The sequence below is a fragment of the Mya arenaria genome, chromosome 14 (assembly GCF_026914265.1).
Source record: "Mya arenaria isolate MELC-2E11 chromosome 14, ASM2691426v1".
Classification (NCBI taxonomy): domain Eukaryota; kingdom Metazoa; phylum Mollusca; class Bivalvia; order Myida; family Myidae; genus Mya; species Mya arenaria.
In genome coordinates, this window is record NC_069135.1 from 60252744 (window position 1) to 60276560 (window position 23817).

The 23817-nt window shown below is 34.5% G+C and overlaps 2 protein-coding genes across 2 annotated transcripts; both read left to right on the top strand.

The window, feature by feature from the left end:
- The first annotated feature begins 13548 nt into the window (after positions 1 to 13548).
- LOC128216521 (uncharacterized) lies at positions 13549 to 16229 on the top strand. Its single transcript, XM_052923106.1, has 4 exons — positions 13549 to 14013; positions 14396 to 14617; positions 14807 to 15260; positions 15499 to 16229. The coding sequence occupies exons 1-4, from the start codon at positions 13722 to 13724 to the stop codon at positions 15500 to 15502; spliced, it is 972 nt and encodes a 323-aa protein (XP_052779066.1). The 5' UTR covers positions 13549 to 13721; the 3' UTR covers positions 15503 to 16229.
- A 4236-nt stretch (positions 16230 to 20465) lies between these two features.
- On the top strand, positions 20466 to 22314 carry LOC128216522 (uncharacterized). Its single transcript, XM_052923107.1, has 4 exons — positions 20466 to 20794; positions 21128 to 21358; positions 21516 to 21969; positions 22203 to 22314. Exons 1-3 carry the CDS (start codon positions 20503 to 20505, stop codon positions 21860 to 21862), a joined length of 870 nt encoding a protein of 289 aa, XP_052779067.1. The 5' UTR covers positions 20466 to 20502; the 3' UTR covers positions 21863 to 21969; positions 22203 to 22314.
- The last annotated feature ends 1503 nt before the right edge of the window (positions 22315 to 23817 follow it).

A 23817-nucleotide genomic window follows, 5' to 3' on the forward strand; every position in this document is an offset into this window, starting at 1 on the left:
ATTCTGCAGAGGCAAATGTGGATGTTGTTTTTTCTCCAAAATATTGTGCCATATACTCAAGCAATCAGTGCTTTTTCAATATATTTTAACAATGATCTCTTATTCAAACTTTGAAAATTATTAAGCAAAAATGTATTATCGTTGGGTTTTTTTTGATAATAATGTGAAAACTTTATAAACATAATCTGATAAGATGCATAAAGTCATAGCGAATAGTGTTTTATTAATATGAACTCGGTATATGAATCACATTCACACTTGAATAAAACATGTTATTGCATAAATTGTTTTGTTCCCGAAACATGCTAGGACTTAACTACTGTATTTGAATGTGCTAATATTCCCCTTCTGTTAAATATATTGCGGACATGTTTTGTCTACATGACAGTTAGTTCATAACTAAGACGGCAGCCTATAGATCAAAACATGACCAATGACAGTTAGCTTATACCCAGGACGGTAGTCTATAGGCAAACATGACCAATGACAGTAAGCTTATACCCGAGACGGCAGCCTATAGATCAAAACATGACCAATGACAGTTAGCTTATACCCAGGACGGTAGTCTATAGGCAAACATGACCAATGACAGTTAGTTCATACCCAAGACGGCAGCCTATAGATTAAAACATGACCAATGACAGTTAGCTTATACCCAGGACGGTAGTCTATAGGCAAACATGACCAATGACAGTTAGCTTATACCCGAGACGGCAGCCTATAGGCCAACATGACCAATGACAGTTAGTTCATACCAAAGACGGCTGTCTATAGGCCAACATGACTTATGACAGTTACCTCATGCCCAAGACGGCAGCCTATAGGCCAACATGACTTATGAAAGTTAGCTCATACCCAAGACGGCAGCCTGTAGGCCAACATGACTATTGACAGTAAGCTCATACCCAAGTCTTCAGCCTATAGGCCAACTTGACTTATTACAACTTATTACAACTAGCTCATACACTCTTTATATTTTCGTAACTTTTGACAGTAAGATCATATCCAAACCTTTACCCTAAACACCTACATGGCTTATGGCAGTTATTTCCTACCCAAACCTTCAGCCTTTAGGCCAACATGACTTAATAGAGTATCTTTTACTTTAGTCTTCAGCCTACAGGCCATCATGACTTGTGACAGCTAGCTCATACCCAAGCCTTGTAGCATATACGTGAGAATATACAAAAGTTATGCACGACCAAGCAAATACCATAATATAGATATATAAAGCAATTAAACAGAATGAAATGCATAATAAGTCGTAGAATTTCAAAATTGAGACGAAAACGTTTAGTTTATCATAGGTCTCACTTTTTGCATTCATTTAAGCTGCTATTGATATATTGTGGTTTTGTGTTAACAAAAATAAGAATGCGATATGAAGTGCTTAATTGCATGCATAATGAAACATAAAAAAATGGGTTTGATGTACGTGGGTTTTGGTAAGTTTGGTAAAGTGAAAATGGAGACGAGAGGAGAGAAGTGTGACAGTTCAATGCCAAGAAAGAGACACAGAAGGTATTAGGTTTAATAAGCTCAAAGTATGTTAGATAAGCGGATGTAGGTTTTTCCTTAAGTTGATGCATACTTTGATAAGATTTACCTTTTGCGTTTTATCTTTATTAAGGATTGTTGGGATAAGAGTGAGGTTGGTGCATATTAACTAGTTCAAACCCCCAGTAAATTTACATTTTACTGACCGTTCCAAGGCGGTACCTAACAATTCTTGATAAACATACCTAGTTTTTTATATATAATATTATGCACTGTGCTGTTTGTGGAGTTTTGTGCTGTTCTTCCATGTTTCTTGTTTGTGATTTTATGTTCTATGTCTTTGGCGTTTACCCAGTGCCACTAAACCGGGTTTATGATTAAACCTTTTGCTGCTGAGCTTGTTTCTGTAGCTTTTCGCATCATTTTTTTCAATCTCGTTTTTCTTTATAATATTTGTTAGTTGACATTTTAAGTCCGGCATTATCCATTGTGTGAACTAATATATGATTAAACTGGATCAAATACCTTTCTGAATAAACAAAAAGATTACCCCATTTGTAAGTCATCAAACATTAACATTGTCAAAAAGGTCACCGAGAACATTAACAGCTAACAATAGAGGTAACATGTATGCTACGCTACGAAATGACGACACACAATCAAAAGCGCTGCCCCACCTTATTTCTCGAACAAGTTATCGCAGAACATGATTAAGCTGAACTCATTCTATTTGTTGTAAATGAAATTATTTATGAGAACATTGATTAACTATTTAAAATCTTAAAATAAACATTAAGTAAGAATATTGACTAAATAAAATATGAGATTTAAGCTTGTTATTTTAAAACTTTTTTCGATACAGTAATGTTTTCAAAACTTCCCAGAATACGTTGAGAATGTGTGCTTATGACAAAGATTTCATTCAAATCATGTGAATTCTGATAACCTCCTTGTATACAAAAAGGCAGTATAATTAACTTTCTATGGTTTTTGCATTGGTCCAATTCTTGCAACAGCTTTTTCAAAAAGCATTTGGCTTACATGAAATAAAATTTATTATCTCTACAACAATGCGATGTATGTGGTCTGAAAACCACCAACTGCTGGAGCATCAAAATGTTTGTCTACATCATAAACGTATTACAAACTGCAATCCTTTCACTATACCTTGCCATTTACATAAATGAAATCATAAGCAGTCTAAAGTTTAACGATTTTACAGCAGAGAGAGTTTTCAGTACCTTAAAAGAAGCCTGTTTAGAAGCACAAGGAGAGGGCATAATGGACAATGAACGGGAGACATAGACGTAGAAACACAACCTACCCCGACATTCAGACTTTCCCAGTACAGGTAGTCAAACAACCGAACATAAACCCTATTTAGAAGCACAAGGAGAGGGCATAATGGACAATAAACGAGAGACACAGACGTACAAACACCACTTACCCCAGACATTCAGACTTTCCCAGTACATGTAGTCAAACAACCGAACATAAACCCTTTTTAGAAGCACAAGGAGAGGGCATAATGGACAATAAACGAGAGACACAGACGTACAAACACCACTTACCCCCGACATTCAGACTTTCCCAGTACATGTAGTCAAACAAAACTGTTTTTTAAAGCCTGTTATGATGTATAAGGTAAAGCACTAAACGACACTCAATAAGCGACACAAATGTAGAAACGCAGAGCCATGACATTGTTGTACGATTGCTTTTTATTTGTCTACCTCGGTCAGGGTCGTTTAGGCCTTTGCCTTGTGCTTCTGAACAAGTTTGTTTTTGTTCGATTGCTTTTCTACATGCACTGGGATAGTCTGAATGTCGTGGGTAAGTTGTGTTTGTACGTCTGTGTCTCTCTTTCAGGGTCGTTTATATCTTGCCGTTTACTTTTTACAGGGTTTTTGTTCGATTGTTTGACTACATGTACCAGGAAAGTCTGATTGTCGTGGGTAGGTGGTGTTTCTACGTCTGTATCTCTCGTTCAGTGTTGTTTAGGTATTGCCTTGTGCTTCTGAACAGGGTTTTTGTTCGATTGTTTGACTACATGTACTGGGAAAGTATGAATGTCGTGGGTAGGTGGTGTTTCTACGTCTGTGTCTCTCGTTCAGTGTCGTTTAGGTATTGCCTTGTGCTTCTGAACAGGGTTTTTGTTCGATTGTTTGACTACATGTATTGGGAAAGTATGTATGTCGGAGGTATGTGTGGTTTGTATGTCTGTGTCTCTCGTTCAGTGTCGTTTAGGTATTGCCTTGTGCTTCTGAACAGGGTTTTTGTTCGATTGTTTGACTACATGTACTGAAAAAGTATGTATGTCGGAGGTATGTGTGGTTTGTACGTCTGTGTCTCTCGTTCAGTGTCGTTTAGGTATTGCCTTGTGCTTCTGAACAGGGTTTATGTTTGATTGTTTGCCTACATATACTGGGAAAGTCTGAATGTCGGGGGTATGTGTGGTTTGTACGTCTGTGTCTCTCGTGTAGGGTCGATAAGGCCCTTGTCGTGTGCATCTTCACAAGGGTTATGTTCGATTGTTTAACTACTGGGCTAGATCCGGTAGTTTCCATTGTATTATTATCTTATAAATAAAAGTCGTATAAAATAGGCAATATTTATTCACCTTGTTTTCATAAAAAAATATATTATAGTTTTGTTTTCGCAGAAGTCGTTTTCAATTACTGTAATAATTATATTCAGGAAATTATTATATCAGTTATTAATATTTTATACGATTAAAAATAATATTTTATTTGTCTCAGACCACTCAATCACACAAGGTCGCTTGTTTATGATAACCACGAACAATAATTTACAAGATATTGTTTTAAAAAAATAATTTACACGCCGCATTCACTCATTGTGGAATTAATGGCTGAAAATGTTCAAATAACCTATATATCAGAAAAGAAAATAGCCTCTCACGACTGAAGTTCCTCTTAGCAGACGATAAAGGTTTATATCTTAATAAGATCAGAAATATATAAGGTGATTCCTTTATGCGTTCAAACTAACATCACTAATGATTCCATTATAAACTGTGCATTTTATGCTTCCTAAACATAGTAACTGTTATCCCTTTGTACTTTGTAAATCTATGGATTGACTTATGCTTAAGACCATGTAGTCGCATACCCACAAGTAAGCTAGATAGCTAATAGGTATAGGCCATGCAGTCCAATACCGTCAGCATAGTTAGGTAGCTGATCTCTGTTAACCATACAGTCGCATACCTTCAAATCAGCTAGATAGCTGATAGCTATAAACAATGCAGTCGCGTATCCACAAGTAAGATAGTTAGCTGATAGTTATTAACAATGCAATCACATACCCAAAAAAAACTGGTTAGCATATAGCGATAAAACTTGCAGTCGCCTACCCACCAGTAAGCTAGTTAGCTATACATCATGCAATTGCAAACCCACCAGTAAGCTAGTTAGCTGATATCTATAAACCATGCAATCGCATTCCCACCAGTAAGCTAGTTAGCTAATAGCTATAAATCATACAGTCGCTTTCTCACCAGTAAGATAGGTAGCTGATAACTATAAACCATGCAGTCTCATACCCACCAGTAAAATAGTTAGCTGATAACTATAAACCATGCAGTCGCATACCAACCAATAAGATAGTAATCTGATAACTATAATCCATGTAGTCGCATACCCACAAGTAATCTAGTTAGCTGGTAGCTATAAACCATGCAGTCGCATACCCACCAGTACGATAGTTAGCGGATAGCTATAATCCATACAGTCGCATACCCTAAAGTAAGTTAGTTAGCGGATAGCTATAATCCATGCAGTCGCATTCCCACCAGTAGGCTAGTTAGCTGGTATCTATAAACCATGCAGTCGCATTCCCACTAGTAAGGTAATTAGATGATAGCTATTAACCATACAGTCGCATTCCCACCAGTAATATAGGTAGCTGATAATATATAAACCATGCAGTCGCATACCCACCAGTAAAATAGTTAGCTGATAGCTATAATTCATGCAGTCGCATACCAACCAGTAAGATAGTAAGCTGATAACTATATTCCATGCAGTCGCATACCCACAAGTAATCTAGTTAGCTGATAGCTATAAACCATGCAGTCTCATACCCACAAGTAATCTAGTAAGCTGATAACTATAATCCATGCAGTCGTATACCCACCAGTAAGCTGGTAAGCTGATAGCTATAAACCATGCATTCGCATGCCCAGAAGTAAGATAGTTAGATGATAACTATAATCCATGCAGTCGTATACCCACCAGTAAGCTAGTTAGCTGAAAGCTATAAACCATGCGGTCACAAACACGCCAGTAAGATAGTTAGATGATAGCTATATACCATTCAATTGCAAACCCACCAGTAAGCTAATTAGCAGATAGCTACAAACCATGCAGTCGCATACCCTCAAGCTGGCTTGTTAGCTGATAACTATAAACAATACATTCGCATATCCACAAGTAACATAGTTAAATGATTAATGTAAAATAAAGCAGTCCAGTCGCATGCGCACAAGTAAGCTTGTAAACTGATTGCTGTATTATTCTTCATGTTGTAGTTTGTATAATAAGTAAACTTTCAAACGGTCACCTCATTGTAATGCAAAGTACGTTGAATTTACTTAAACATAACCACATTAATATTTGAAATATGTGAATACTTTTGAACTTATACTGAATTGAAAAAGTACAGCTATCAAAAAAAGTGATAAAGGACTTCCTCATACGCCGCTTCAACACAGGAATGGTATTCACTTTTCAAGACCATAACTATGTTTGAGCTAGTGAAATGTCATCCAAACTGCATATGTAAAAGAGTCCATGCTGACCAACATTACTATGCTACATGCGACACACTATTGTTCAAGGCTGCGATGACGTGATATGACGTGACGAACCCAACACTTATACAGCATACGTTATTTATATATAAATGTCTTATGTTATGACATCAAATCAAAATACAATGCGCTACATCGCACCGTTTTCTCCATCAACATGCGGCTAGGGCACACCGCTTGCCATTGTGGAAGGCTTCTTTAATGTACCAATATTTATGCAAAAAGCTACATAGTGCATACATACTTTATATATATAAAAAAGGTATGTTTATCAAGAATTGTTAGGTACCGCCTTGGAGCGGTCAGTAAAATATAAATTTACTGGGGGGTTACCAGCCTGAAATTTGACAGGTTTCTTTGATTAAACATATTCGCTGTACAGTAATTTCCACATACTACATAAATGATTGATTGTTGGTTCCTCAAACACAATTTACGCATCAGACGATCGATAATGAACCCGGAAGTATTATATCATGCAATGACAGTCACCATTGAAAGCGTTGAAATCGGTGCTAAATAATAAATGTTTAAATTATTCAGTTAAGTTCTAGACGTCTAGTAGAAAACATTACGATATTCTAGTGTCCTTACACTTGACTGGAATGCATATATATTTAATATCTATAAAGCAAATAAAAATATCTGATGAAAAATATATTTTTCAACATTATTTAACCTAGCGTATCATAAGCAATAGTGTATTACGGATTGACACGAATTATTTACTATTATTTACGGATTCGAATGCTTATTGCAAAATTGTGTTGCAAAAATATCAACAACTTGTCAACAGCGATGTCACGAATGTAATAATGCTACTGACAGACATAGTGTATAAGAAATCTGCAAGCACAAACATGTAAGTTGGTCACACAGATTGCCGTCTGCATTGCAGATGAAATGTAGTTAATGTTTATGGATTGAACACTATTTTTCTGACATATCTTGCAGATGTCGCAGTGCCAGACTTGTGGTATGCAAGATTACTTACGACGCGATTATATATCATGCCGACACATCTTTGCTCGAATGCGTAAGACAAACAATTTAAGTTCAGCATTATATATATGCAACAACGTTATAATATATTGATTCTGCGTTCAACCAGTCTTATGTCAAGGTAATATCACCAATTTTCTTGCACATTTTGCCATTGTCACTATAAATTGCATGAATTAATTGTACATACCTATGAATAATACCCTCTTTGGTGAAAATAAAATATTTATTATGCGTTTTTAAAAGTAATAACTACAAGTTGATCGTGTGTAATGAACACATGCTCTAACCACACCGATATTATGAAATATCTTATCAATCTTATAAAAATCATTTTAATTGACATATAATTATCCGTCAATTAAAAGGGTTCTAAGCATAAACATTTGTCAAATTTAACATGCCTTTAATTAAACAATAAAACAGTAATGAACTGTCAGAAAGCTTCTTAATTACATGCAGTGAGCGCCTGTCGCACACGATAAAATATGTATCATACTGATCATTCATATTGGCAAGTCGCTTTAAAAGGGCTGACTTGCACTGGTTTATCATACTGATTATTCATATTGTTACTTTGCATTTAAAGATGCGGGCGTGTACATCTTTATCATACTGACCAAACATATTGTTAATGATTATTGGTATTGTCATGTAGCCTTTAAAAGAGCGGCCTTGTACAGGTTTATTTTACTACTTATTCATATTCTCACGTTGATTTTAAAAGGGTGGGCTTGTACAGGTTTATCATACTGATTATTCATATTGTTACGTTGCTTTTAAAAGGGTGGGCTTGTACAGGTTTATCATACTGATTATTCATATTGTTACGTTGCTTTTAAAAGGGCGGGTTTGTACAGGTTTATCATACTGACCATTCATATTGTCACGTTGCATTTAAAGGGCGGGCTTGTACAGGTTTATCATACTGACCATTCATATCGTCATGTTCCTTTTAAAGGGTGGTCTTGTACAGGTTTATCATACTGCCCATTCATATTGTGACGTTGATTTAAATGGGCGGGCTCGTACAGGTTTATCATACTGACCATTCATATTGTAACGTTGCCTTTAAAAGGGCGGGCTTGTACAGGTAATTTGTCATACTAAATTCATTTAAGGATTTTTGATGATCAAGGTCCGTTTGAGCTAAAGTTCAAGTCTCTGAAAAGCTTAATTTAAATTTTGATGAAAATATGTTTATATATTAAGATAAGAAGGTAAAACATTATAAATGTGTTACAAATAATCCGCTGTACACTATGGCACTCATTTGTTTTTAAATTCGTTGTATTATGGATATTTTGAAACATTTAAAACAAGGTGGGTAGGTCGTGTGATATGTTTTAATGTGTCGGATATCTCATAGTTTAAGCAAACATAATTTAATGCTTTACTTGGAATGGGCTTGCCTTTAAAATAATATAAGAAATGCGAATTTGATTCGATTTCATTGTATTGGTAATTTCAAATAGAAAACACTGACGAAATTTTCACAATTATGATAGTATTTTTTGTTGTTCTGCTTAATGGCAGTATTCTCTTTACATAGCTACCCATCCACTGATATTTGATATACATGTACCAAGTAAAAAGTACCGCTAGGCAACCATAACGTTTGAAGCAGAAATAAATACAGTTCGAAATCTCTTTGATCGCTTGTCAAATCATGTTAGCTCTGTCAAATAAGTGGGAAAAGTTACTCCTTTTACCAAGCGGTAGGCACAAAGGCTGACATAGATAAAAACATGAAAAAAAATAAAAAAAAATGTGCGTTGTATTTGTCGGGTTCATTGTATTCAAAGTGTTTCTTTTTACCGGCCAAAACTTAGTCGGCCTGTGGGTACCCGACCGTGCTCTAGTGAATGAATACTTACGTACTGTACAACACACAAACAATAAGGATTCCCTGAAGGATATTTTTGTACTATTTAAATTCATATTAGTTCAAACGTGAGAACGCGGATTTACCTCGTGGCCAAGTTAATATTTTAATATCGGAAAAAAAACATTATCGAGTCAAAATTTGCAACCATCGTCGGTCATTTGAACAGAAATAATCGAAAATTGGTTTTCAAATGCACTTTATTATTATGTGTATTTCAACAATTTTCATGTCATTAATGAGTCAACGATGGTACGACATAATAATAAATAAATTAAACAAAACATTTTGTACATTAGTAACATTTGGCTATAGTGTTGTGATTCAAAACCTTTACACTCGACGAGTATTAAATGATTTTTAAGTAAAATAATAAAAGTTCGATGATAATCGATTATGGATTAACATAATCGATTATCGCTGGTGTTTGATTCCAATTGTCGACGAGTTTTGATTATATTCGAGTATCGCGGCATTTCTAAGTATATGTTCGTTTTTAATTAGGCCTAAAAAGATATGTCTGTTTCGGGTAACCCGACCCTACCTATAAAAATGCGCCGACCCTAACATTTCTTTTTTCCGTTTCTGAGCAAAACAAATATTTGTTACCGAATAGAGAGTTACAAAGGGCGGATAAATGCAGATTTTAATCAGAATTATTGTTTATATGATAAAACAAAGTCAGGCAATGACAGTAATGTAGGAAAGACTGCCACGTGCAAGAAAACACTCTGAACTTACGACAGATTTTGAAAAAATAAATATAAAAAAATCCCTACCTACCCTACCTAGAAATTTTGGGAAGGTTACCCTAAACAAACATAAAAAAATTTGGCCTTAAGAGGACAAACATACATATCTGAATTCTGTTACTTCAGTATGACAATCATGAAATAAAATGACAACATCAGTGGCTCATTTGACAACCTAACAACAGAACGAGACTTGTAATCTTTATTCGAGGAATATTAATAACATTCCACATTAATTAAACTGCCGAATAATTCTATTAAAACAGGCATAAACTGCATAACATCGTGACATTAATTCACTTAAAACTGAAAGAATGTGAAATTCTTTTATTGAATTGTTAGACAAAAAACGCCGCCTTTCCACACATTCTGATGTGAACTATTCATAAATATTTCTACAGAACTAAATATGTACCAATAAGTTATTACATCCCTCATTTAGGGAATGTCTTGCTTGACTTTTTACTGCCCGTGGTGTTTAAGCAAAGCGTGTTAACACTATGTGCGAGGTGTTTCAAGATGGATAGTACGATGTAAACTTTGTGAGTTAGAAGGCATAAGCCCCACAGTAAACTTTGTGAGTTAGAAGGCATAAGCCCCGCAGTAAACTTTGTGAGTAAGAAGGCATAAGCCCCGCAGTAAACTTTGTGAGTTAGAAGGCATAAGCCCCGCAGTAAACTTCGTGTGACGGGTGTTTTGAGGCGGGAACCCCTGTGCAAATGCTGTATGTTGATTGCGTAAAGGACACCGTGTGTAAACTCTGTGTATTGAGTGTTTAATAGTTGAAACCCCAGTGTTAACTGTGTGTCGGCTGTTTCAAGGTGGAAACCTCTTTGTAACCTATGTGTGTAACTGTTTCATGGTGAAATCCAACAGCAAACTATGTGTGTTGTGTGCTTTAAGGTTGAAACTCCAATATAAACTTTTATTCCGTTGTCTTGTGGTTGTATTTTGTTAAACCGACCTTTTTTATTTATATGAAGTTTTGTTTTTGTGCATCTAAGCCAACCCACAACAAAGGTTTACTTACTAGCCTTGCACATCTATTGTTTCATTGTAATATTATGTTGCAATAGTATGTGGTTTACCAATGGATGTCTCGCAAGGTGTCACATGATGGTACAAATTACAAAATGATATGCTCACGATTGATTTTCATAATACCAATGACATTATATTGAAAAAACTCATGTTTAGCAAATGGTTGTTTCCGCACAGCGATAAACATTGTTCAGACGGAGATTTGTTTTATTGCGCATAACCTTCATTTTTAGGAATCCCCTGCTTTAAATATTTCACATATGACAATTACTAACTCAGACAAGGATACAATTTGCGTCTATACATTTGTTAATAGGATATTTTAAGCTGTACTCCCACAGACTGAACGCTATGACAACTTTTTTTTCTTTTTTTTTTCTTTTGGAACGAGTAAATGTTTTCGTAAATATCAGAAAACCAGTGATAAAAGACTGATGACCTAAGATCAGATCGCTGATTTTCATATTTCTGCTCCATAATTGAGGTTTTGTGCATTTTTCTTAAACAGTTAGTAACGGTTTAAGCTATAAAACATTAAATTTGGAATGGAAATATGAAAATATGCGATCTGATTTTTTGTCAACATTCTTTCATCACTGGTTTGCAGATATTTACACAAAATTTGCAAGACAAAAAATAAAAATGTTGGTTAAACGATAAATCTTTGAGAGTGCAGCTTTAAATAAAATATAAAGAGAAAGTTCATCAAGCCAAAACATGGAAAGTTGTTACAATATATGTATAGTTTGTTTTTCTTATTCTTTACATAGCAAACATTTTCCTACTGTTGAAGGATGCAGTATCAACTTTTTATCTAACGCGATGAAAGTATGATAAATCTTTGTAACACTTTATGTTCTGTTTTACAAATTGTCATCACAATTGCATTGGCCTTAAGCTTGATGTTCAAACATGTGTGGTCAGATATTTCCTAGACAAACCCTAAACATTTAGTCACATAAGCTCAATTCCGTAGCCGCCTTAGCCACTGAACTTTGGAAGGGCAGGGAGTCTTTATTGGTTGTTTAAAATATCAAACCATGATTAAAATAGCTCAGTCCCCAACGAGCAGTCAATTGTTTGTCGTGTTGAAACCGCGAGATGATGTAAGACATTTTATACGAAATGACACTTCTATGACTGGCAATGTGTTTACCATGGTGATTAACATGTGGTTTAAACAAATGCAAAAAAGCCAAATTAAGTGTTTTATTAAAACATTTGCGCATTTTATTAATATTTATTACATTCACTGTTACGATAATTAACCACACTGCATCACCTCACACTGCTGTCAAAATCATAATCTTCGTAATTTCCTAAAATAGAAATGATGTAACGGTTATTTTATAATTATGCCTCGATTCGTGTGGGTTTTATTGCTAATGTTCCACGATGATGTCTACTCTAGCTTTTCAGAGGTTATACTTATAGGATGGGAGATTCCACTACGCTTCAATTTTCGTTTTTTTTTCACGTGATACGCACATTTCTGGAAGGCCGTTCAAAAAAGCTATAATGCTTATTAAACTTGGTTATTCAGTGTTTATGTATTTAAGCTTATATTAATTAAATATCAGATACAAATGTTAAACAAATTGTTAAATCCAATTCAGTTCGACTGTAGTATAATGTTAGCGAGTGAGACAAGTCAACCAATCAACATTTATCTATGACAACAGAGAAGTTGAAAATCAAAGGTGTACGTGTACATGGACGCGTAGCTACACGTTCATGTACGAGTAACAGTTGAGTTTCACTTTGATATTGTATCTACAGGTTCACTGATACAATATTAAAGTGAAACTCAACCATATGACCTTTCGAAAACTTCTTCTTCATATTTTTCAAGCAAGAATTTGCCCTCTCACTGTGTGTTATAGATATGCACTCACAAAGTCCATTCCATGATTTGTCTTCAGTAGTAACCTGCTGACTAAACAAATCTCAGTCAAATATTGCACAAGTTTGATTGAAATAATGTACTAACATGAAATCGTATTTTGAAAACAGCCGAAATTATTTCCTATCGTTTATTTGTTCGTCTTGAAAATTTCAAACTCATCTTTTTATCAAAAATATACAATTTACGACAAAGAGTATGCTGGGGAGTGCTAATCTACATTCCAACCGCCTTCTTATATGTAAACACCTTCAACTGTACAAAACAACGATGTCGCTAAAATATCAAACACGCAATAATTAATTCGATTATTATCTAAACATAACTTTCATGTTTCGTGCCTCTCAATGAGTATGTCAACATGTTACAAATGACTTGAAACAAATGAATCATACAATTTTTACAATTACGTCTTAATCATTATCAGATGATTAACATTACTTAAACGCTAAGTTAATTAAAAGGGTCACAAAAACAATCCTGTCGATTACAATTTCCTACTGAAGTTATGCGCCTACGTCATTAATTTGAGAGCGCGTGTTTACCGCGACAGGAAGCCCCGCCTAAGGGTGGTCGCAAATTTCTATATATACTCGCATCTTCAACATTTAAATCATTCTAATCTGAGCATTGACAAGGATTTTATATACAATAATCTGACTCCATCGAGGACAATACTAACAAATATCGTCTTAGACAACATTGATAAATACAAACGAATTTAAATCTTTAGTTTATTTTATACACGACTTTCAACTAAAGATTTCTTTCTATAAAAAAAGAAAACGATAACTTAATAGCGAAACAATGATTGGATACACAACAGCGTTGTTTGCTTTGGTCGCCGGAACTTTGGTCATTGCTGGCCACGACGAACTCGTGCAATGCACACCGGGTGTATATCAGATCATCGGAAAGGCCGACTGTACGGGCTTCTTCATGTGCGTGTTTGGGAAAAAAGTCGAGATGCCGCCTTGTCCTGCTAGCTCGGTGTTTAGCTCCAGCGCTAACGTTTGTGTTCCCAAAGGTTCAATGTATGATGACTGCAAGAAAACAACAGAAGGAGGCGGAGGTCACATGCCAGTGCTGCCCGACCTAGGTAAGTTCTAGCGTTGGTTAATTTATTTTCTGATATTTCAATGATTTTCCTTGGTATTTGTTTTCTGAGAAAAGACATACACATGTGTCCACAAGCAATACATGTATACCAGTAGGGTTAATTTATTTAAAGTTAATAAATCCTTATTAACATACACATATCAAACCATTAGTTATTATGAAAAAAATGTATTTTTTGTGGAAAACAGTTGAAACTATTAATTAATTCAATCAATGCATGAATAAAAACTCCATTCTAATTAATATTCATTTCTCTGCGGTTACAGAGCTGTGTTGAAAACTATTATTGAAAGCTAATTCAATTTAGATTATATCAAAATAAAAATGAGTCAATTTGCTTAATAATTATATTTACCTTCCAGGATCTCTTAGTCCAAAGGAACGATGCAAAATGTTTGGAGGCGTGTTTCCCCACCCCACGGAATGTCAAGTCTTCTACAACTGCAGTGTTAGTTATACACACGCGTTCTTCGAGCAACACCTTGTTGAATGTCCCTACCCTCAACTTTTCAACACCGACACCAAACAGTGTGACCATTTTGAGAATGTAAAATGTGGAAGCAGGACAGAGTTCAAGGATGGATGTAAGTTGACTGTCAATTTCGTCTGAAATATTGAAATTCAATAGTCATAATGCATTAGTCATAACACCAGCAAATTACAAATATTTATGTAACTCTAATCTGTCTGCATATACTAGCTAACTCGCAGAAGCTTATTAAAGCCAACACTCAGACTGTTGAAAACATAACTTGTATTTTGTTGTTCTTCAGGCCAATACAGATCCAACCAGTGTCCCGTTTCCCACTGTAGACCCTGCAGTGTCGACCTCCCAAGCTGTGTAGGCAAACCTGACGGAATAAATGTTCACCAAGTCAAACTTTGGAGTCCATTCTACGCCGTATGCTACAAAGAACGCACGATCAAAGTGGATCGATGCCAAGCTGACGTAAATGGCCGAGCACAGTTGTTCCATCCGGAAAGGAACGAATGCGTTTCATTGGATATGATTCCTCGAGAACATGGGGGATTGATGCCCGAGTGCGGTACGAAAGTAGACGGGTTTTATCAGGATGTGTTTGGGCGATGTGACCAGTACGTGCGTTGTCAGGGAGGAAAATATATTGGCACGGTGAAATGTGCGGTTGGAGAGGTGTTCGATGGCACAAAGGGCGGCTGCGTTCCGCAAGAGAAAGCATGCGGACCCTGCGGAAGAAATGACCATTGGTGAGTGTCTTTATATGTTTTGATAAAGATGAACAGTCATGAAAAATAATTGCTAGTCTAAACACGATGCAATCTGATTGTTTTAAGTTATTTAGAAACGAATGTGAAGTGTTTCAAGCCTGAAATATGTCAACAAATACATTTTATAACCGTTTTATTGTTCTTGCCTTTAGAATACTTACGGGTGCAATTGTATGTCGTTAACTTCTAATAATTAAAACAATCTATATATTTTCAGCTGAGAAAACTACTTTCACACTTATCGAAATAAAAATGATGAAAATGGGCGAAGTGTCGAATCTCCAAGATGTAAAAGTCGTGTTAGAGACAGCTTAGTGTTGCTCTGAGTTGATCTCGCTGTGTTGGCTTTACTACCAACATTTACCATTTTAAAACCAACCAACTACTTTTGTGTTGTTAATTTGCAATGTTTTGTATGTTTTTAACATTTTTTATCACATTTATGATGTCTTTTGATTAAGGTTCTATACTTTGTTATTTATTGATGTTTTAAAAGTATGCACTTTGCCAGTACATTGAATTTGCGTGTGTGTCGTTAGCTCTGTGATAAATATTATAAAAAAAATACTGTTAAAAGTAATACAACATAGCATCACTGTATTGCATATACAGATCTATTATGTTTTTATTACTATCAATGTTGCAAACCCTTAAATATTATGATTAGCTAACTTATTTACCATCATTGAGTGTTTATAAACTCATTAGTTATTCAATTGGCATTACATAGCTGAATGATGTTATATAACTTAAGAAAGAGAAAGAACACAAAAGAACACACGACTTTGAGTTGTTAATCATTGATCCGATGCAGAATGGTACGATTATGTATTAATCTTTATTATGATCATTCATTTGTAAATAGATTTTCATTATTTTATTTATGAATTTTGCCTTGTGCAATTCCTTTGAAATCCACACATTTTGTTCAATAAAATGCAAAATATACGTGAATTGTATCATCTTTATTTACCTATTTGTATCCCGCGCTAGTCCACGAAGCTGAACCGTATACAATAAATAGCTTGAACGACGAACAAACCTTTCTCCCCCCTCAGATTATTCGATCCGTGCTGGACATTATTATCATGCCTACGGACAAAGATAACACAAGTACCCGTATGGAAATCCTTTTTTTGTCATCACACAATTAACTCCCTTGTTGACGACCGTCGTCTGTAGCATTATGGAAACCTTGTATGATGGCAATATTTAAAATCTAAATTAACAAATCAATTATTTCTAGCAATCAAGAAATAATGCTGCCAACTCCTCAGAACTATTTAAAGAACGATTTGATTATTTAAATAATCTGAATCACTGCGCGCATATCTATAAAAACACGAATTATCATATGTCTTTACTCACATTATTTTCACTGCGCATAAAAGAGGGCAAGCTAAAATACATTTTTACTTTATTTTTTTTAACTGATGTTGTAGTAAAAGCATCTACAATAGCCGCTCTTGTAAGATATGTTCAACCCTCGCACTGGGTGTTCTGCGGAAACTCGGTAAACGGCTGGGGTTAGGATTACACTCTCGGCCATAGAAGATTCTTATATTATATCCTTAAAAGTTTACTGTTATCTAAAAAAACGCAACTTGTTTTTTCAGGACGTGGAACACAAAATTGTCTAAATCAGAGACACTTAAAAATGAATTATACTACTTTTTGTGCAAATATACATTTAAAATTAAGTTAGTGGGGATTATCTGGAATGTATAGGATAAGTTAGTATTTTAACTCATTTCAAAACTTTTTTGAAAATAATACTTTGACTTATTCACTCTTAGAAAATAGATCAATGAGGATAAAAGTAAACTTATTACACATTAAACAGTCTGTAATCGAACATAATCAAGGGTGACTTGTTGCGTTTTGTCTCTTAGTTTAAACTTAAATTTAGCATATGGTATTTAGAAATAATTCAAGGACGAATCCCTCAGTCTAAACAATAATTAACGACCATGTTTAAAGACACAAATATCAAAGCCTACTCAGATTCGCAACAACACAACAACATACAGATTAACATAAAGAAAAATTGTAATTAATGCTGTGGTTTCTACATTAGAACTTTTTGTGAACTATTTAACTTGACCGTTATGCCGAACAGAATGTTAGAAAAATCGCCTTTCAAAAAGTTCGCCTAAACTAATATCACACAAAAATATGTATAAAAGCATTCTCTATGTTTACTGAACAATTATTTGATATATTTAACAGAATATAAATCAAGATCATGATATTAATTAGCGAAAAATATCATCAAAAACGGATGATTCTAACAAATCGCAGTAAGTACAAATCATTTAGGTTCGTTTGTATAGCTTTGTTAGGATTGAACTGTAAGATGACGTCATTATCCACGAATATTACTGATACATCTCGTTCTTTAAAGTGAAAATATAGAACAGACGTTAATTAAGACTACTACTGATGTCGGATAAAGTTATGAAACTTTATATTGATAATGTCAAGTGTATGTACATGTTCAGTGTGAAAATAAGTACACAAGGTATCAAGTACAATATTGTTTTTCTAAGAAATAAATAATTATATGATCGCATTTTTTTCTTCCGTTTATGCTGTGTGAATGCAGTAGGGCATAATTTTTCATTTTTATAATAAATTAGCAGTATCTTCTGCAATTGAGCATTAATGCATAAAGAAGGGTAGCCGACAACATTCGTTTGTATAAAAAATAGTTGGAATTTGTAAAGTCGTAGAACATTAAATGAGGTCGCGCTTATCCAATCGAAGCGCAATGTTAAAATAAACAATCTTATCATCATAATCCCTTGCGAATGATACAAGATGACCATCAAGTTTTATCTATACAAAGGTATATACCAATGTAAATATACTACGATAATGTTGCAGAATTGAAAACAGTATGCTAACAGAGGCTGAACAATATAAAGAATGATCATTTAGAAGAGCATTGCGATCTTCTACGCGACAAGACATTGCTCACATTCGACATAAAATACAATACAAGAAACGCTCGTTTGCATGCGGGAAGTGGGAAAGTTTGGAGCTCTTTACCAGGAGGAATACGTAAATTGAACACGGAAAAGACACTTAAAGCCTGCTGCAAGAAGTTCTTTTTACATCATCAATTGCAAAAACCGTTTTAAGAAGTGTACGCATAATTCCATGACTATTGTTTTTACATTATGTATATCTCGAGTTAGGTGTTAAATGCATGTGTGACTGTCCTACTTACTCAGTTAATTATTTTTAATGATATTTGTTGTTAACCTTTAGGTACAAATTGATGTATTGTTCGGCATTGATGTATTAATTAATGTATTATATTCATGTTTCTATATGATTTCGTAAAATATTTTAATATGTACCGTTTTGAAATAACATAAATTGATGCTTACGTTTTCATCCTAAGCATTTATGTGTGTGTGTGCGTGTGCGTGTGTTTTTTTCAGAAGGCAACATTGTAAATAACTCGTGTGTTATGTTTGTTTATAATATAATGCCTATGTCTTATTGTGTTACCTTCTTTAAATAAAGTTATTATTATTATTATTATTATTATTATTATTATTATTATTATTATTATTATTATAAAAATAATAATAATTATTATTATTATTATTATTATTATTATTATTATTATTATTATTATTATTATTATTATAATACAAAATGATTCTTTAACCTAACTACAGAGCTTAATGTACTAACAAAAATAGATTAAACAGTAATTATCTTTTACAGGGGATCGTTAACGTTTTATAATGTCAGACATGGAAAATACCTTCGTGTGAACTCTGAACTAAATGCTTGATACAATAAAAAATCTCAAAATAAGTAACCCCGTGCTTTATTGTTAATAAGAAAATAAAAAGAGACAGATAATGTTCAATTCTAGTAAAAAAAGCGCGCTAACATAATTGAATCATTTTAGGATTGAATGTACAAACGTCTGTTAAAACATGTATATACGTGTTGCTGTTTGGTGTTTATACATGAAAATAAATGACTCAATTCTAACAAAGTTTTAATAAACATAAAACCTGCGAGTGTGTCCCTTGAATGATACATACAGTTTTGTCATGGAACGTTCATCATTAATAAGACAAACCATATAGGCGTTGACATCGACTCTGAATTAAGTATATCAAAACTCCTCATTAACAAAAATGTTTTAACATATCATGCAGGAGTTATATCTGCAATTATACAAGCAAAAAACGTTGTCATGATTTCAAAAACAATTAAAAACCCGGAAGAATATACTTTCGTTAATTTTGTTTTTTGTCACTCAGCTTCAATATGACTAATTAGTTAATGTGAATATGTTAAACAATTAAGTTCAATCAAGCACGTTTTGTCAAATAATAAGGCATAGCATGTTCGTCAAAAGTAATTAATGTGCACAAATATCAGTGTTTAATGGTGCTGAGAACTCGTTATTCACGTGGCGCAAATAATATTTAAAAGTCATTTCCTTGTATCGTTTTTAGGAATGTGTCGAAGATATTGACAGCAGTTGAGTCTGAAATGAATGACAAACGTAGCGTAACCCTGCGCCGATAACAGTTTCTGGTGCTGATTAACTTTTTCTTACCTTTTACAACACCCTTAAAATTACAATATGACGATTTGTATTTACATAATTAACGACGTCTGATGTCTGTTACTTTTTCTTTTCTTTTCTTTATAAGGCAAACAGTTTTTTTATTGCATTATTCCAATTGTGCTGAACTGCATTATAATGTATGATTCATGAATTAGCCATTGCCTCAATTCAAGTTTGATTAAAACAGATATTAAAATGCAAAGTGATAAAATGAAAATGTCAACTTCTTTCAACGCGAGGAAACAAATGTAATTATTCTATTCAATATAATTAACCTGAATCAATATATTATTGGGAACATTAATGAATATTTTTTTCTACTCAAGTTATGCACCGTAATAATTGAAGAGTGCATATTAACGATGCTAGGCCTGCTAGAAAGCCCCGCCTACCGGTGGTCCGCAAGCGTTTATATACTCGCATCCTCCAACTTAAAACTATTGTTCAAATCGAATATTGAAAAGGATTCGATCAAGCCTAGCTTATTATTTACTGAGAAATCTACCATTTAAAGACATTGTGTTGGATTTTTTTGAAAAATAAAACAGATGTTGAATATATAAATGATTCTATACACGACTGTAAAATAGAAAACGTCAACTTCAAAGCGCGACAATGATTGGCTACACCACAGTGATGTATGCTTTGACCGCCGCATCGTTGGTCACAGCTAGACCATACGAACTCGTTCAATGCACCCTGGGTGTATATCAGATAATCGGAAAGGCTGACTGTACGGGCTTTTTCCTCTGTGTGTTTGGGAAACCCATCGAGATGCCGCCTTGTCCTCCTGGCTCGGTGTTCAGCTCCAGCGTCAACGTTTGTGTTCCTAAAGGTTCAGTGTATGATGACTGCAAGCAACCAACAGAGAAACGCCGCATCCATATGCCTGTGCTCTCCGACCTAGGTAATTTCTAGCGATGTTGTTTGTATCTTCGGAAATTTTTACGCTATTCCTTTGAATTCGTTCTCTTAAAAATAATTAGAGCGAAAGTGTCATCTAGCAATAAAATGTCATGTATAAAACTAGCGTTAGAATAGTTATTCATAAAAGTACTTATTTATTTTGATGTATTTCATTTGCTTACCAATTTAGACATCTTACTAAATAAAGGTAAACATTAAGAGCGAAATTAAATCAAATCGCTAAGATTTGGGTACCGTCCTCGAAAATGCGTGGAAATATTGGAAAAAATAATTCATGTCAATCATTTTGCTTAGAATCATGATAACTTTTCAGGGCCTCTTAGCCCAGAGGAACGATGCAACATGTTCGGAGGTGTGTTCCCTCACCCAAAGGAATGTCAAGCCTTCTACAATTGCAGCGTCCGCTACACACCTCAGATTCCCCGGTTCTTCGAGCAACACCTTGTTGAATGTCCCTACCCCCAGCTGTTCAACACTGAGACCAAAGAGTGTGACTATTTTGAGAATGTAAAATGTGGAAGCAGGACAGAGTTCAAGAATGGATGTAAGCTGGCTTATCAAACATCCATTTAAATATGAAATTCAATAGTCTAAATCCAATTCAATGAACATTTACCACTTCCTTAAAACCACTAAATCTAGCCAAAACCAATACTACTGAAAAAAGTACGAGTATCCTTTTATATTTTGTTCTTCTTCAGGTCAATACAGATCCAACCAGTGTCCCATTGCGCATTGTATACCTTGCAGTGTCGACCTTCCAAGTTGTATAGGCAAACGTGACGGAATCAACGTTCACCAGGTCAAACTTTGGAGTCCATTCTACGCGCTATGCTATAAAGAACGGACGATCAAGGTGGATCGATGCCCAGCTGACGAAAATGGCCGAACACAGTTGTTCCATCCGAAAAAGAACGAATGCGTTTCATTGGATATGATTCCTCGAGAACAAGGGGGAATGATGCCTGAGTGCGGTACAAAAGTAGACGGGTTCTATCAGGATGAGTTTGAGCGATGTGACCGGTACGTGCGTTGTCAGGGAGGATAATACATTGGCACGGTGAAATGTGCGGTTGGAGAGGTATTCGATGGATCAAAAGGCGGGTGCGTTCCAAAAGAAAAAGCTTGTGGACCCTGTGGAAAAATTGACCATTGGTGAGTATCTTTACATGTTTGAAGAAAGATTAATGATATTGTTATCGTGATAAATAGCTCAATTGCTAAACACAATGCAATCCCAATTTGTAGTTATTTAAGGTTTTTTTTTAAATATGAATGTGTAGTGCTTTCCAGCTGCACTATGCCAATAAATACATTTTTTCACTGCGTTAATGTGCATGCATATGGAATGCTATTAATCTTTAGTTCTGACAAAACTGTTTTTTCAGCTGAGAGCACAACTTTCACTTTTTCCGAGTCAAAACTGATGAAAATGAGCGAAGTGACGAATGGCGAAGATGAATAAGACATGTTTGAAATAAATAGCGTTGCTCAAAAACGGACGCGCTGTGTTCGCTCAACGACCAACTTAAACATTTCAAAATCAGCAGTTTTGTTGTTTATTAAACAATGCTTGTTTTTAGAAATATGTTACAAAACCAATTGTGTTAGTTGATTAAGGATGTATACGCTGTTAAAATTTATTTTATGAATGTACGAATACGAAAAACAAATTCGTGCTCGAAAAAAGATCTCTCTACCTAAATGCATTGTTAAATTCATTTATTTTACGTCTGTGTCGTTAGCTCTTTGATAATTTTGCTGATCATTGATCCAATGCATAATGTAACCAGTATATGTTTATAATGAACTATGATCATTCATGTGTAAATATAATTTCATTATTTTATTTATGGAGTTTGCAATGTGCGGTGCTTTTGAAATGCAAACATTCTATTCAATAAAATGCAAATTGAATGCTTTGTATGACCTTTCTCTACCTATTTTAATCTTGTGCTTATCAATCAAGCAAATCGAAAATAATCAACCCCGGACCAACATAGAATTTATGCAAAGGAAACAATAAACCTAGCTGGCAAACCTTTAACGAAGATCAAGCTAAGATTCACAAAGCTTACGTCTAATAGACGATGGACACACATTGTACTAAACAACACAGACAAAACACAGATGCATCTTTAAATCAAAACAAAATTGAAATATTCGGATCAAATAACTGGAATGGACACTAATTGTCCAATTCCATTCATTTAAATGACGCTCTCCATAAAAAAACCCATCAATTGGATTGGCGGAAAGAAAGCATTGACCATAGATAATCAGAATATAGCAAAGTATATGAGAATTTGGGGTATTTCTATAACAATTCAATAATCAATTAATTCAGTAATAACAAACTTACTTTGTAATTTCCTTCAACATGTCTTTATTTTGTTCAATTTATATTGGAAATATTAACAGCATTTGAACTTCAAAGTAATGGAAACCGTATCGTGGAACCTTTATGTGCCCATGTTTGTTCCTGACGTTTGTTCCCTTTTTCTTACTTTTGCATCTCCATTTTCGTTACGTAGTTGTAACATTAAGCTACACGTAAAGTTAAAGTTTATATTGTGTTTAAACCTCCGTTACGTATCTATGCTCTAAATTAACAATGTATGTCATGTTGCTTTTATTTTCATCTACTGCGGCACTTTCACAGCAGCGCCATTGCGAACTTATTATCGATCTTCGAATACTTTAAGAGACTCATGGACGTTTTAAGCTTCAGATACCGTAAAAATGTAAATACTTATTTCAAAATGTGACCGAAATTGTTCTACTTTGCAGACAAACTGTTAGAAACGCTAATTTATCATTTTAGCCTTGGAGTAAATAAATGTTCAAATGAGTATCTGCCAGTTGATGATTTTTTTTTTTCATAGAAGTGAGTTTAATAACTCAGATTCAACATTTTTACCACAATTGTTGCGCTCATTAATAAATAATAAAACAAAACAGGAGTGACATTAATCTTCATGGCTCACACAATTTCATTAATAC